Source organism: Vombatus ursinus, unplaced genomic scaffold (assembly GCF_900497805.2).
Source record: "Vombatus ursinus unplaced genomic scaffold, bare-nosed wombat genome assembly UNPS02000577.1, whole genome shotgun sequence".
NCBI classification, from domain to species: domain Eukaryota; kingdom Metazoa; phylum Chordata; class Mammalia; order Diprotodontia; family Vombatidae; genus Vombatus; species Vombatus ursinus.
The window spans coordinates 28,341,576-28,355,343 of NW_020940355.1; the positions used below are offsets into that span (position 1 = coordinate 28,341,576).

Here is a 13,768-nt window from a genome sequence, read left to right on the forward strand (position 1 = left end):
TGATTTTATGGTAATAATGTGATTGTAGATTTTGAATTGAAAAGGACTCTAGAGGCCAGACTTCCCATTATACAGATGAGGAAAAAGGTTCAGAAAGGTTATATGATTTGTCTATATAGATAATGGCTGTTACAGTTTGAACCTTGGTCCTTTGACTCCAGAACCTGCACTCTTTGTACTTCAGCATGCTGCCTCCCATTTTATACCATTACTTTACAAAGATGCAGAGATAAAGATTTTAAAATATTTTAGAAACTCATGTTTAATTATCTTGTACATTTTTCAAATGGTACTTGACCTACCTTCTTTGCCTCTTTTCAATTTTAATGAATGAAAATTTTCGTAGATGAATGGCTTTCCTGTAGATGAATGTATTTCCCAGGCACTGTGATAAGCACCAAGTTATAAACAAAAATGTTGATTACTATCTAACTGAGATGCTGGTGAGAAGGTCTGGTCTTAGAGGATCCTTTTCGAGGTAGAAAAGACAGAATGAGGCAAATGGCAAGATGTTTGGGGGTGGGTAGACGAATGTGATGCTTAGGTACTTGCATGGAACTGAGGCAGGTAAAGGTTAAGTGATTTGCCTAGGGTAACAGCTAGTAAGAGTCTGAGGTTGGATTTGAACTCAGGTCTTCATGATTCCAGGTCCAATACTCTATCCAATGAGGAACAGCAAGTGAAAACTCTGGGACGGAGTGTCATGTACAGAAACAAAACAAAACAGCAAGGAAGTCAGAATCACTGGATTGCAGAGGACATAAAAGAGATTAAGGTATAATATAACTAAAAATGTGGGAAGGGGCCAGGTTATGAAACCTCTTTGGCTTTAAAAGCCAACTAGGATCTTATATTTGATTCTGGAGATAATAGGGAGCCACTGGAGTGTAAGTAAGGGTAATGTGATCGCATTGATGTTTTAGGAAGATCAGTTTCACAGCCGAGAGGGGGATGGTTTGGAATAGGGATAGACTTGTGGTAGGGAAACCAAGTAGCAAGCAGTTGTAATAGGCCCAAGCACAGGTGATGAGGCGAGAAGGGGGCATATAAGAGAGATATTCTAAAGTCATAATGGGCAGGACTTGATCATAAATTCAGTATTTGGGGTGAGAGTGAGGAATTGAAGATGACTCGTGATTTTCAAGCCTGGCTAACTTAGAGGATGGTGGTGTGCTTGGCAGGAATAGGAAAGTTAGAAAAAGTGGAGGTATTGAGGAGAAAAAGTAGTCAGTTCAGTTTTGGATTTGTTATGTTTAAAATGTCTGTAGGTCATCCAGTTTGAGAGGTCTAAAAGGCAGTTGGAAAGTGAAACTGGAGGTTGAGAGAGAGCTTGACAAGTAGATCTGAGATACTACAACTTTTTATATCTTTAAAAACATTTAATATGCAGTATGTTCTTCTTTTGTCACAGTCACTTGTTTTACATAACTTGGCATTAAGTAACAAAATTTTGAAACATTTAAATATTTCTCATCAACAACTGCTTGTCACATTGGATGTTTAACATGCTTTTAATGAACAGTCTATTTTCTAAGTCTAACTTTGATTATAGCCCAAATCCCTTTTCAGTTGGGTTTAAATCATGGAAGTTAGCACATGTTTGTCTTTACCTCTCAGATAAATTTCCTAACCTTATGTGAGATGTGGCATGGTATAGGATTGTTTTGTAGTATTCCCTTTCACTTTGGGAATTTCCTGAATTCAGAAACAGTTCTCCTTCTTAGTGTGTCATTATATTTATCAGAGTCCATCATTACCTCAATGGAGACAAGATATCCAGGCTCACTGGAAGTAAAACATCCCTAAACCATTTTTAAGTTGGTTATTTTACAGTCTGGCGAAGATACTCAGATCTGATGGACACACCTGAACTTTTTCTCTTATCTGTTTTGACATAACTTTGAAAAAATACGTTTCATCAGTAAAAAATTACCTTTTTCTAATCTTTATTACTCTATTATCTTGCTCATGGCACATTTTTTCTTAATAGCAAATTGTGTGTGTGTGTGTGTGTGTGTGTGTGTGTGTGTGTGTGTTTGAGAGAGAGAGAGTGAGAGAGAGAGAGACAGAAATGTCTTCTTGCTTTTCTTTTTAACTTTCTTTTAACTTCAAGAAGCCTGTTCTTGCTATTTTTAATCAGTAACAACAGGCTTGCCAGGCCTCTCTGAAGGGCTTTGTTTGTTTGTTTTAACCAGTTAATTAGGCTATTTTGCAGCAATAGTTCATCAGTTGGCATTGTTTTTATTTTTGACTTCACTTTCCTTTGGGCTTTGGTTATCATTTTCCTGTTCTGTCGTGTTAGCCAATCTGATAGGTGTGATGTTATGGAGGTTGCACTATCAAGGGCTTGATGCCCAGGATTTTATAAAATGATCACGGACACTACAAGAAATCAACAGTGATAGACTTGTACAACATAAAGCTTTCTAAAGTAAAATTATATTGATTAAATAGGGCAATACATCCAATCAGGCAGTCAACAAGCATTTATTAAGAGCTTACTATATGCTAGGCACCATGTTAAATACTAAAGATTCTAGTATCTTATTTTATTAACACTAGCATTATTCTTGACTCTGTCCTCAGTCTTACTTAACCTTGACTATCCATGCAATTATCTGATCTTGCTGTTATACCTTGACAAAAATTTGACCTCTCCATTCACTCACCTAATGTCTACCTTGTTCAGGTCTTCATGACCTCTCGCCTGGATTACTGTAGGCAAGACTACTGATTGGTCTACCAGCTTTGAAGTCTTTCCCAACTTCAGTACATCCTATACACAGCTGCCTAAGTAATTTTCCTTAAACTCGAATCTGACTGTGGGACTTCCTGACCAAACCAACTCCAGTAGATTCCTATTACATCTAGGATTTTAAAACACACACACACACACACACACACACACACACACACACACACACACACCCCCTAAGCTTTTGAAGCCCAGTGTATCTTTATAGTTAGATAAACTATATCTCCTCCTGCCCTTCCTACCCTCATCCCTGGTGATCCAACTAAACTTCCCTGTCCTTTTTTTTTTTTCCCCTTTTTTCCTCACAACAGTATGTCTCCCACTTCTTTAATAGTATTTTTTCCCCAATTACATGTCAAAACCATTTTTAGCATTCATTTTTACAAGATTTTGTGTTCCAAATTTTTCTCCCTCCCTACCCTACCCCTCCGAAAATGGTAGGCAATTTGATATAGGTTTATACATGTGCTATCATGTAAAACATCTTTCCATATTAGTCACAGTTGTGAAAGAATAGATCAAAAGGGAAAAGCGTATGAAAGAATAAAGTAAAAAAAATACGCTTCAATCTGTATTGAGAGTCCATCAGTTCTTTATCTGGATGTGGATAGCATTTTCCTTCATGAGTCCTTTGTGCTTGTCTTAGATCATTGTGATGCTGAAAAGAACTGTGTCATTCATTCTTTATTATCACACAGTGTTGCTGATACTGTGTATAATGTTTTCCTAGTTCTGCTTATTTCACTTTGCATCAGTTTGTACAAGTCTTTCCAGGTTTTTCTGAAACCTGTTCATCATTTCTTATTGCACAATAGTATTTCATTACATTCATATGCCACAGCTTTTTCAGCCATTCCTCAATTGCTGGGGATCCCCTCAATTTCCAATATTTTGCCACCAGGAAAAGGGCTGCTATAAATATTTTTGCACATGTAGGTCCTTTTCCCTTTTTTATGATCTCTTTGGGATACAGACCCAGTATTGGTATTGCTGGATCAGAGGTTATGCAGAGTTTTATAGCCCTTTGGGCATAGTTCCAAATTGCTCTCTAGAATGGTTGGATTAGTTCACAACTTTGCTAGCAGTGCATTAGTGTCCCAGTTTTCCTACACCCTCTTCAAAATTTATCATTTTCCTTTTTTGTAATATTAACCAACAGTACTCAGAGTTGTTTTAATTTGCATTTCTCTAATCAGAAGTGATTTAGAGCTGTTTTTCATATGCCTACAGATAGCTTTGATTTCTTTGTCTGAAAATTGCCTGTTCATCTCCTTTGATCATTTATCAGTTGGGGAATGGCTTGTATTCTTATCAATTTGACTAAGTTCTCTATATATTTGAGAAATGAGGCCTTTATCAGAGATACTGGTTGTAAAGATTTCTGCTTTTCTTCTAATTTTGGTTGCATTGGTTTTGTTTGTATAAAAGCTTTTTAATTTAATGTAATTGGTACAGCATTAAAACAGTAAATTGTCTTTGGTAGTATAGTCATTTTTATTATATTGGCACAGCCTAGCCTTGAGCAATGAATGTTCCTTCGACTGTTTAAGTTCATTATTTCTGTAAGGAACACTTTGTAATTGAATCTGTACAAACTTTTTGAATGCTTTGGTCGGTTATCTCCAGCTATTTTCTGTATTTATAGTTGTTTGCAGTGGAGTTTCCCATTCCATTCTTAATTTGGGTGTTTTGTTATCATTACATACCAATCCTGTTGATTTGTGAGGATTTATTTTATAGCCTGCAATTGTGCATTTATTAAATTGGCATTTATTGTCTCTATTAGTGTCTTTGTTGATTCACTAGGATTTTCCTAGTAAACTATCAAGAGTTTTATCTCCTTTTTACTTATTTTTATGCTTTTAATTTCTATCTCTTACTACATTTCCAGAACTATATAAAATAATAATGGGGTGAGTAGCCATCCTTGCTTTATTCTGAATTTATTGGAAAACATCCTAGTGTATCCTTATTGTATATGATGCTTGCTTATGGTTTTAGATAGATGCTTTCATGACATTTTTAAAAGGTTCCTCTATTTCTATACTCTGTAGAGGTTTTTGTTTTTTGATTAGTGTTATACTTTATCAGAGGCTTTTTCTGTATCTGTAGAGATGACCACATAGTTTGGGATGTTTTGTTTTTTAGTGGGGTTACATGTTTCCTAATGTTGAGCCATCTTCTCTGGAATAAATCAAACTTATTCATAATGAATGATTTATTAGAAAAATTGCTGTAGTCTGTTTGACAGGATTTTGTTTAAAATTTTTTTGAGTCAGTATTCATTAAATGATTTTAGACCTCTAGTTTTCCTTTGTTTTATCCTTCCTTGGTTTAAGTATCAGGACTATATATTGCATAGAAAGATTCTGGTATAGTGCTTTCATTCTCAGTTTTTGAGAATAATTTATGAATCATGGATTCTAACTGTTCTTTAACATTTTGATATAATTATTCTTTTAATTCTTTAGGACTAGGAAGTTTTTTTTTTTAACCTTTTGTGGTTCTTTGCAGCTAGTTCTATATCCTTGCCCGAGATTGGATTAAGATTTCCGTCTTAATCCTCTATTTTTATGTGTGTGTGTTCTCAGTTTTGTAGAACACAATATGTTCTGATTATTTCTTCTGGTTTTGTTATGATTTTACCATGCTAATTTGCCATTTTAGTAATTTGATTTTCTGTTCTTCTATAATCAGGTTAGCTAAAAGTTATCAATTTTAGTAGTCTTTTCAAAGAACCAGCTTTTAGTTTTGTCATTTTGATGTTTTTTTTCTAATCTATTTCTCCTCTAATTTTTAACATCTTTAATTTTGTGCTTATTTTAATTTTTGTTTGTTGGCTTTCTAATTTTAAAAATGCATATTCAGTTCATTAATCCTTAATTTTTTTATTTTGTTAATGTATGTTTGTAGAGATATGATTTCTCCCCTGGGGACTACTTTAGCTGCACCCCAGAAATTTTGGTATGTTATTTCATCATTCTCATTTTTTTTCACATAATAATTGTTCCTATGATTTTTCTTTTACCTCATTATTTAAGATATCATTATTAAGTCTCTACTTAGACTGTGTCCTATTTTTTTTTTAGTAGTCCTTGAACCAATGATTTTTTGTTGTGTTATGGTCTATAAAGGATGTATTAACTATTTCTGCTTTTTTACATTTCTTTTCAGTATCTCTGTGCCCTAGTACATGGTCAGTTTTTTATGAAAGTTCCATGTGGTACTGGTGCGGATAAAAATGTATATTCTCTTGCTATCCCATTTAGAAAACACCATAAGTCTTTTAACCCTAGTTTCTCCTGCAATTTGTTTAGGTCTATATTTTCCTTTTTGTTTATTTTTTGTTGTTCAGTTGTTTCAGTCACGTCCAACTCTTCATGACTCCATTTGGGGTTTTCCTGGCAAAGACACTGGAGTGATGCCATTTCCTTCTCCAGCTTATTTTACAGATGAGGAAACTGAGGCAAACAGTTAAGTGACTTGCCCAGAGTCACATAGCTAGTAAGTGTCTGAAGCCAGATTTGAGCTAAGAAAAATGTGTCGTCTTGACCCTAGATCTAGTACTCTATCCACTGTACCTTCTAGCTCCCCCACCGTTGCAGATAACTGTCTTTCTATTGTCACTATTTTTTTTACCGTGCAGACCATAAAGCCTCCTTAAAATTCTCGTTTCTCTTTTAAACTACTCTGAAACAAAGTGTTATGGCTCCCTGTTCTCCTTGAATCCCACAGGGGACCACAGGGTCTCTTGTCTCATCATGTAATTGGATTATTTTCCTTTATTTTGCAGTACTTATTCATAGATATCTCAACTTGTTTACTACATCTGGAGGGCATATTTTCTTCTACAGCTAATATTTTCCCTGTTGATTTATCTACTTAGGTTTAATTTGAGTTTTCTTCTTCCTCGAGTCTGGTCATTTTAGTCTTTTTTTCCTTATGTTCCTATATTGCTCACTTTCTGTCTCCCATCCCTCCTATAGTCATTTCCTTGGGAGCTGGATCTCAGAAAGGCACAGCTTCTTTCCATGTCGGGCAGTTCATGGTACACTAATCTATATCTGTGCCCCAAGCAACTTTTGTGGGTATAGAACTAGCCTCAAGTGATACTGGGCTCTTTCCCTCAGGCTTAATAGAGTGTAAGCTACATAGCCATGCTCCCACAAAATGCCTTTTCCATTCCTTCCCATTTCTCTGGCCAAGCACCTTAGATTGCTGTCACTTTGGTGCTATGGCAGCTTAGGATGATTTCTGTCATTTGGAGTTTAGATCTCTGAGGCTCTGGGAAATGGGGATGGGATTGAGCTCTATATCAAGCCCAGATACGTGTCCTGTCCTCTCTCCTATGTTCCTCTGCTCTGTTGCAGAAATGTTTATGGCACAAAACCTTTGTGTGGTGATGACCACTCAAACCCCAACAAACTTCTTTGAGTCTAGAGCCCAGATCTTTATGGTACTACAAAGGGGGAGAAGAGGAATCAGGCTGTGGGATTTGGTTTTATTGCAAGCCCATCGGTTGGTTCCTTGGTTTTGTTGTGTGTAGCCTTGTTAATGATATCATGGTAGGTGGTAGGGGAGGGGATGCTCAGTGGGGTCTAGGTAGGTGTCACCTTATTGGGTTTTTTGTTTGTATTTTTAAACTTTCTTTTGGGTTCCTGGTGTTTGTTCCATGAAGACAACTGAAGTTGCTTTATCTTATAATTTCTGTTTTGGAGATATTTAAGAGGCCATGAGGATCTGAAAAAATGTTTAGTACTCCATCTTGGTCATGTGAGGCTCAGAAGTCCCCAGGTACCAAACTTTGAACAGTTCATTACCTTAGTTCAACTTTGCTTCACTGCAAAGTTGGTTTCTGATCCACTGAACAATGTCATAGTCTTTTGTTCAAGATACCATTGCAGGAACCTAGCCCCACCCACAGTACCCTTTGGAAGCCAGGCTGAGGCCTTAGACAGCAACATGACTGACTTGTCTGTTTCCTGCTCCCTTTTTAATATATGCTGTAAAGATTGTGATATTGTGATTATAGAAGAGCCTATAACACCCTTCTCCCTAACCCCCAGCAGATTAATAAGAGCATCAGAAGTAAACACCAGTCAAGATCTAAACAAAAAGCCAGGAGCCAGTGGAGGTGAAAAAAGAGTTAATACTAGGGAAGGTAATGAATGGGGGAAAAAATCAGGAAGAAGAGGGAGAAATTACTATTTTCAATAATTGGGATGCGCAGAAAGAATATACAAAAGTAGAGGAAGGCTTAGGGAAAGTAGGTATCTTATAATGATTTACATTACACAATATGGAGTTGAATACACATGTTTTTGTGTAGACATACATTTAACTCAACAATGAAACAATTTACTACGAAAAGATAAGAGTTTAAGAGAGACTAATAGGAGGCAATTTTCAGACGTACAGCTTCTGACATTTTAAATTTCAAAGGCATGAGAACTAGAGATTAGTATTTAATATTGGTGAAGAGGCAAAGTTGTAGCAACTATTAGTGTTGATCAGTCGCTTTTTTCTGCCTCCTTCTTTGCAGAGAAGGTCTAAGAGCAAAAAAGAGAAAAAAATTAAAGGACATGTTGGAGAACCCAATTAACAGTCTATTCTGTGAATGTGAAAAGGATGAATTCACCCACAAAATAGAAGAGGATAGGAGATTTGAACATGAAATCTAACAATATGTTGTTTACATGAAACACTTGAAACATTTACAAACTTGTTAACATGAGGAGTGGAGCAGAATTATTAGGTAGTATTTTTAAAAGCAGGAATAGCAATTATTTTCTCTGAAAGGGTAGCAATAAAAATAAACATAGAAAAGTAATTATCAGTTTAACTCCAAAGTGCTTAAAGGTACTATAGATAAGGAAATAATATCAGTGCTCAATATAATGTGCCAGTGGATAGAGCACTGCTTTTCTAACCTTGAAAAACCCAGGGGCAGCTCGGTAGCACAGAGAATAGAGCACCAGGCCTGGAGTCAGGAGGGCCTGAGTTCAAATCCAGACTCAGACCAGACACTTGATATTTACTAGCCGTGTGACCCTGGGCAAGTCACTTAACCCCAATTGCCTCACCCCGCCCCCCACAAGAAAAATAAGATTGTAAATTCCAATTTCTTTCCCCTAGAAACAGGTGAAAAATAAACACAGGGAGGCAAAGAGTGGAGACCTGTATGTACTCCAAGGTCCCATATTGGTCTTGGATAGGAACATTCCAAGACTTCTCCCCTTATGGCATTATCTCTCTCTAGAACACTGCCAGGTGTGGAGGAGAGACAAAAAGACAAAAAATAAAAGACAGATTCTTGTTAACTAATGCCTCTTGAATGTACCCTAGTTCTGGCTATGAAGCCAGTGGTTAATAGACCAGAACCATTTATAGAATGTTTGTGTATGCTCTAAGAATTTGATCATTTAAATGTTCTCCAAGTGCTCATACCTACCAGTTTTGATATCTGAGAAATAGACTACAGGTCAGTTAGTGGTTATTTTTCCATTAATTACTAAACAACTCTGGTATTTGGGGTATTCCCATTTTTGAAACCTCAGTGTTCTCTATCCTTTGGCTTGAGGGGAAAAGTAGTGGAGTTAGTTCAGGGGCATGGTCATTGTTACCCAGCCCATTTTCTGACCTTTTTTATATGCATATACAGCCAGTCAAAGCTTCTGAGTGTTTTAAGGTATGCATTTACTGTGTTTTTACTTATCTGTGAATATATATCTTCTCAGAATATGAACTTTCTTGAGGGCAGGGACTTGCTCATTTTAATATTAGTATTCCCAGAGCCTGCTAGGTGGTGCAGTGGGTAGAGCACTGGTCCTGAAGTCAGGAGGACCTGAGTTCAAATCCAGCCTCAGACCAAACACTTAACACATATTAGCTGTGTGACCTTGGGCAAGTCACTTAAACCCTGATTGCCTCACTTAAAAAAAAAAATTAGTATTCCAGTGCCTCGGAACTTAAATGGTGTGATTCATTCGTTGATATGCATAGGCTCATAATTTTTAGCTTTATAAATGGTGCTTTTGAAAGGTATTGTTCATGTTTACTTTTCTCATAAATTTGCTTCCCCCCAAATTCTTCTAATTTTAGTTTTCAAAAAAAAAATGTATCTTTTTTTATACTAGTCCAGTTTTCTTTTATCAAATTCCTTATTTGGCAGAAAAGAAAAATAAGTGGTGATGTCATAATTCCATGGTTTTTTAATAAAGTACTTTTCCTGTAGAAAATTGCAAAATACTTTATTAGAAGATGTAGCTGATTTTACATGCATCACCAGCTCCACTTATGTTCATGGTCAAACATCTGGAATTGTTTTCTTAATGACCTTAGGATTTTTTTTAAGGTTATATATTGAATACAGACATGGAGATAGTGTGGTACAGTGGAAAGTGCTAAATTTTCAATCAGAAGCTAAAGGAACTCACTTAAAATATTGGCTCTGCTACTTATTACCTATGTCACCTCTATAGGCTACTTTAACCTCTTTGAAACATAGTTCCTCATCTGTAAAATAAGAAAATTGGACTAGATGAACTCAGATGCCCCTCTCAGCTCTAAATTTATGGTCTGTTTTGAATTTTTATTTTATCAAGAATGTATATAAATTGCCACGTAAACATATATAAGAGAGATTATCCTCTTAGGATTCTTAGCTCAGTCTTTCTTCAAAGGATTCAAATAACATATCTCAAGTTAAGTGTCACTCAAATACATATTTTATGACAAATGAATACGTTCTCTCTCTTTTAAAAAAAAAATAGGCTAAAACTGAACACTAGGAAATGGCCACAGCTTCACCACGGTCTGATACTAGTAATAACCACAATGGAAGATCACAGCTTCAGGTGACTGGTAAGTTGACTATATTTATAACTATTTGTTTAGACTTTTGTAACTATTGATTCAAATTTGATTCTATTTGAATAATAATATAATGTCTGGAATTTATATGCACTTTTAAGATTTTTACATACCGCAGTTCATTTGTTCTTCACAACACTTTGAGGTTAGTATAGTATCTCAGTCTAAAAGATTTAAAAATTGAGAACTAGAGTTTTAATGACTTGCCAAGGGTCACATAGAGAGTAAGTTTGTCAAGTAGGAATTGAATACAGATTTTCCCAGGTCTAAGTCCAGTGCTCTGTTTATAATACCTGTTTCAATGTACTAGTGTGTACTTGTTGGATATGTTACTATAATCTCAATAATCAGTGCTTGTGTACATATATCTGGGTACCATCATAAGCTATTTATTAAGAACACATCTATATTTAGTACTATGCAAGGTATACTTCAAAATGAGAGCCATTGAATGTGTGATAGAACTTAAACATCTTTGTAGGATCAGCTCAGTGCTTTTGTGTAACCATTTTAAGGGCAAGGGCATGTTCCAACTCTGGCCTACTTTAGAGCCTTCTGGGGCATCAAGTTCTACTTCTTCCTGATGAAAGTGGAGATGCTACCCAAGTACCTGCAGGATTTTTATTCATGCTTAATGATCCATTTTAAAGAGCTCTCCACTATTCTTTGGCATATGTTCAGATCCCTCCTTTGATAATTTAAAGAGTTATACATTGAGGGGCTAAAAACACGGCACCCACAGGGCTTCAAGACTTGGCCATTCTCTAGTGATGGCTGGGCTGAGCCCACTGAGCATTCTGAATTTCTTCTACAAAATATTGGTCCTTGAGAGGCTTCTGCAGCACCTAGAATCAGATTTCTTTGATCTGCCACTTAATAATTTTGTGACCATAGGCATGTCACTTTACCAGGTATTCTTAACCTGAGCTCCTGGAACGTTTTTGTTTTTGTTTTTAAATAACTATTGCATTGTAATTGGTTTTCTTTGTAAAACTAAATATTTTATTTCTTGTGTTCGAAAAAGTCTGAGGAGTCCATACTGTGCAGACTGACAAAGGAATCAAGAACTTCTGCTTTATTATTTATTATCTCTCAATCTCATTTTCCTTGTCTATTAAATGAAAACATTATAGATGACTGTGATTCAATGATTTTTTAAAAAATCAGTGACTTTGGCTCATCTCTTCCCCACCCAAATTACCACCTTTGTCCTTTTGGACAAATTCAGCCTCCTATTTGACTTCCAGATTTTTCACTAAGAATAATCTTTAAACTGGGATGTGTGGAACACTTTTTTCTCCAGCATATTGTCCCCTCCACCATCCCCACTTTCTCACTAATTTTCGATCTTTCCCTATCTTCTGGTTGCTTACCTACTATCTACAAATACACCCATGTCTCCTCACTTCTCAAAAAACCTGTATTTGATCCTTCCATCCCCACTAGCTTTATCTCCCCTTCTTTCCCTGATTAAACTCGAGGAGGCTGTCAGAGGCTGCCAGTGCCTCCATTTCCTTTCTTCTCATTCTCTTATTACCTTTTTTTAGACTGGCTTCCAACCTCATCATTCAACTGAAATTGCTCTCTCCAAAGTTACTAATGATTTCTTAATTGCCAAATCTAATGACCTTTTCTCAGTCCTTGCCCTTCTTGACTTTTTTACCCTTTGGCACTGTCAGGCACCCTCTTCTTTATATTCTTCTCAGTGGGCAGGTTTTCATGACGCTACTCTCCTGGTTATCCTACCTATCTGACTGCTCCTTCTCAATCTCCTTTAGTGGATCTTTGTCCAAATCATGCATACCAACCACAGATGTGCCCTTAAGTTTGTGTTGTGGGCCCTCATTTCTTTTCCTGTCATACTACTTTGCTTGATCTTATCTGCAGGTTAAATTATCATTGCTATGCGGATGATTTTCAGATATATTTATCCAAACTTAATCTCTTTCCTGATCTCTAGGTTTGCCTCTCCAACTTCTGGTTGGACATCTAGAACTGGATGTCCCATTTATATCTTTTAAGTCAACATCTCCAAAATAGAATTCATTCCCTCCCCCCACCTTGACCCTCCAACCAGACCTTCTCCTCTTAGTAACTTCCCTATTACTGTGGAGGGCAACACTCTTCTTCCCATTGCCCAGTCTCACAAACTATGTGTGATCTGGCTCCTTATTATTCCTAACACAAAGTATTCTCTCTCTCCAATTTTTCCTGGCTGTCCCCTATGCCTTGAATTCATTTCCTCCTCGTTTCCACCCCTTGATTCCTTGTTTCCACCTCTTCTCTTCCTTTCGTCTCAGCTAAAATCCCACTTCTGCCAGAAGCCTTTCCCAACTCCCCGTCAAATGCCAGTGCCTTCCCTCTGATATTATCCCCAATTTATGTGTAATACTCATTGTGTATATCTTGTTTGTATATAGTTGTTTTCATGTTGTCTCCACCCATTAAATTGTTAGTTCCTTGAGGGCAGGGGCTATTTTTGCTATTCTTTTTATCCTCAGCACTTAGCACAGTGCTTGGTACATAATAAGTATACCTATTGTTCTCCAGCTTTTTAACCTCAAGACCCCTTTACACTCTCAAAAACAGTTGAGGAATCCGAAGAGATTCGATTATGTGAGTCATTTTTATTAATATCCTACATATTAGAAATTAAAGCTGATAACTTTTATATATATGTTCATTTAAAAATAATAACTTACCCATGTTACATTGTAACATAAATAGCATATTTTAAAATGAAAAACAACTCTTCCAGAACAAAAAAAAAAAACCGCTTAGTGACAAGAGTGGCATTATTTTACATATTTTTGCAAATCTTTTTAATGTCTAGCTTAATTGAAGACAGCTGGATTTTCAGATCTGTTTCTGTATTCAGTCTGTGTGATATGTTGTTTTGGTTGAAGTATGTGAAGAAAATCTGCCTTCACATGGACAGATTTGTAGTTGGAAAAGGGAGAAGTATTTTTAATAGGCAAATAATGTCTAAGCATTTTTTGGAAAGAAGTTTTGACCCTCCAGCTTCCCTGAAAAGGTCACAGGGACCTGCCATGGGCCAAAAACCACACTTGAAGAGACACAGTCCTCTGGATAGAGTTTGACAAGGGTAGAGTAAAGGCTATCAAATCTCTTGTTCTGGGC

General features: G+C 36.4%; 1 protein-coding gene across 4 annotated transcripts in view; it reads left to right on the top strand.

The window, feature by feature from the left end:
• Window positions 1-13,768, top strand: part of WWP1 (WW domain containing E3 ubiquitin protein ligase 1) — a 112,045-nt gene that overhangs the window by 10,197 nt on the left and 88,080 nt on the right. For 3 of the 4 annotated variants that reach the window (XM_027842434.1, XM_027842552.1, XM_027842617.1), the window contains exon 2: window positions 10,528-10,618. In XM_027842434.1, the coding sequence (XP_027698235.1) occupies window positions 10,549-10,618 (70 nt within the window). In that variant the 5' untranslated portion in view covers window positions 10,528-10,548. Of the gene's footprint in view, window positions 1-648; window positions 776-10,527; window positions 10,619-13,768 lie in introns of all 4 variants that reach the window. The other variant, XM_027842502.1, reaches the window with a different exon arrangement.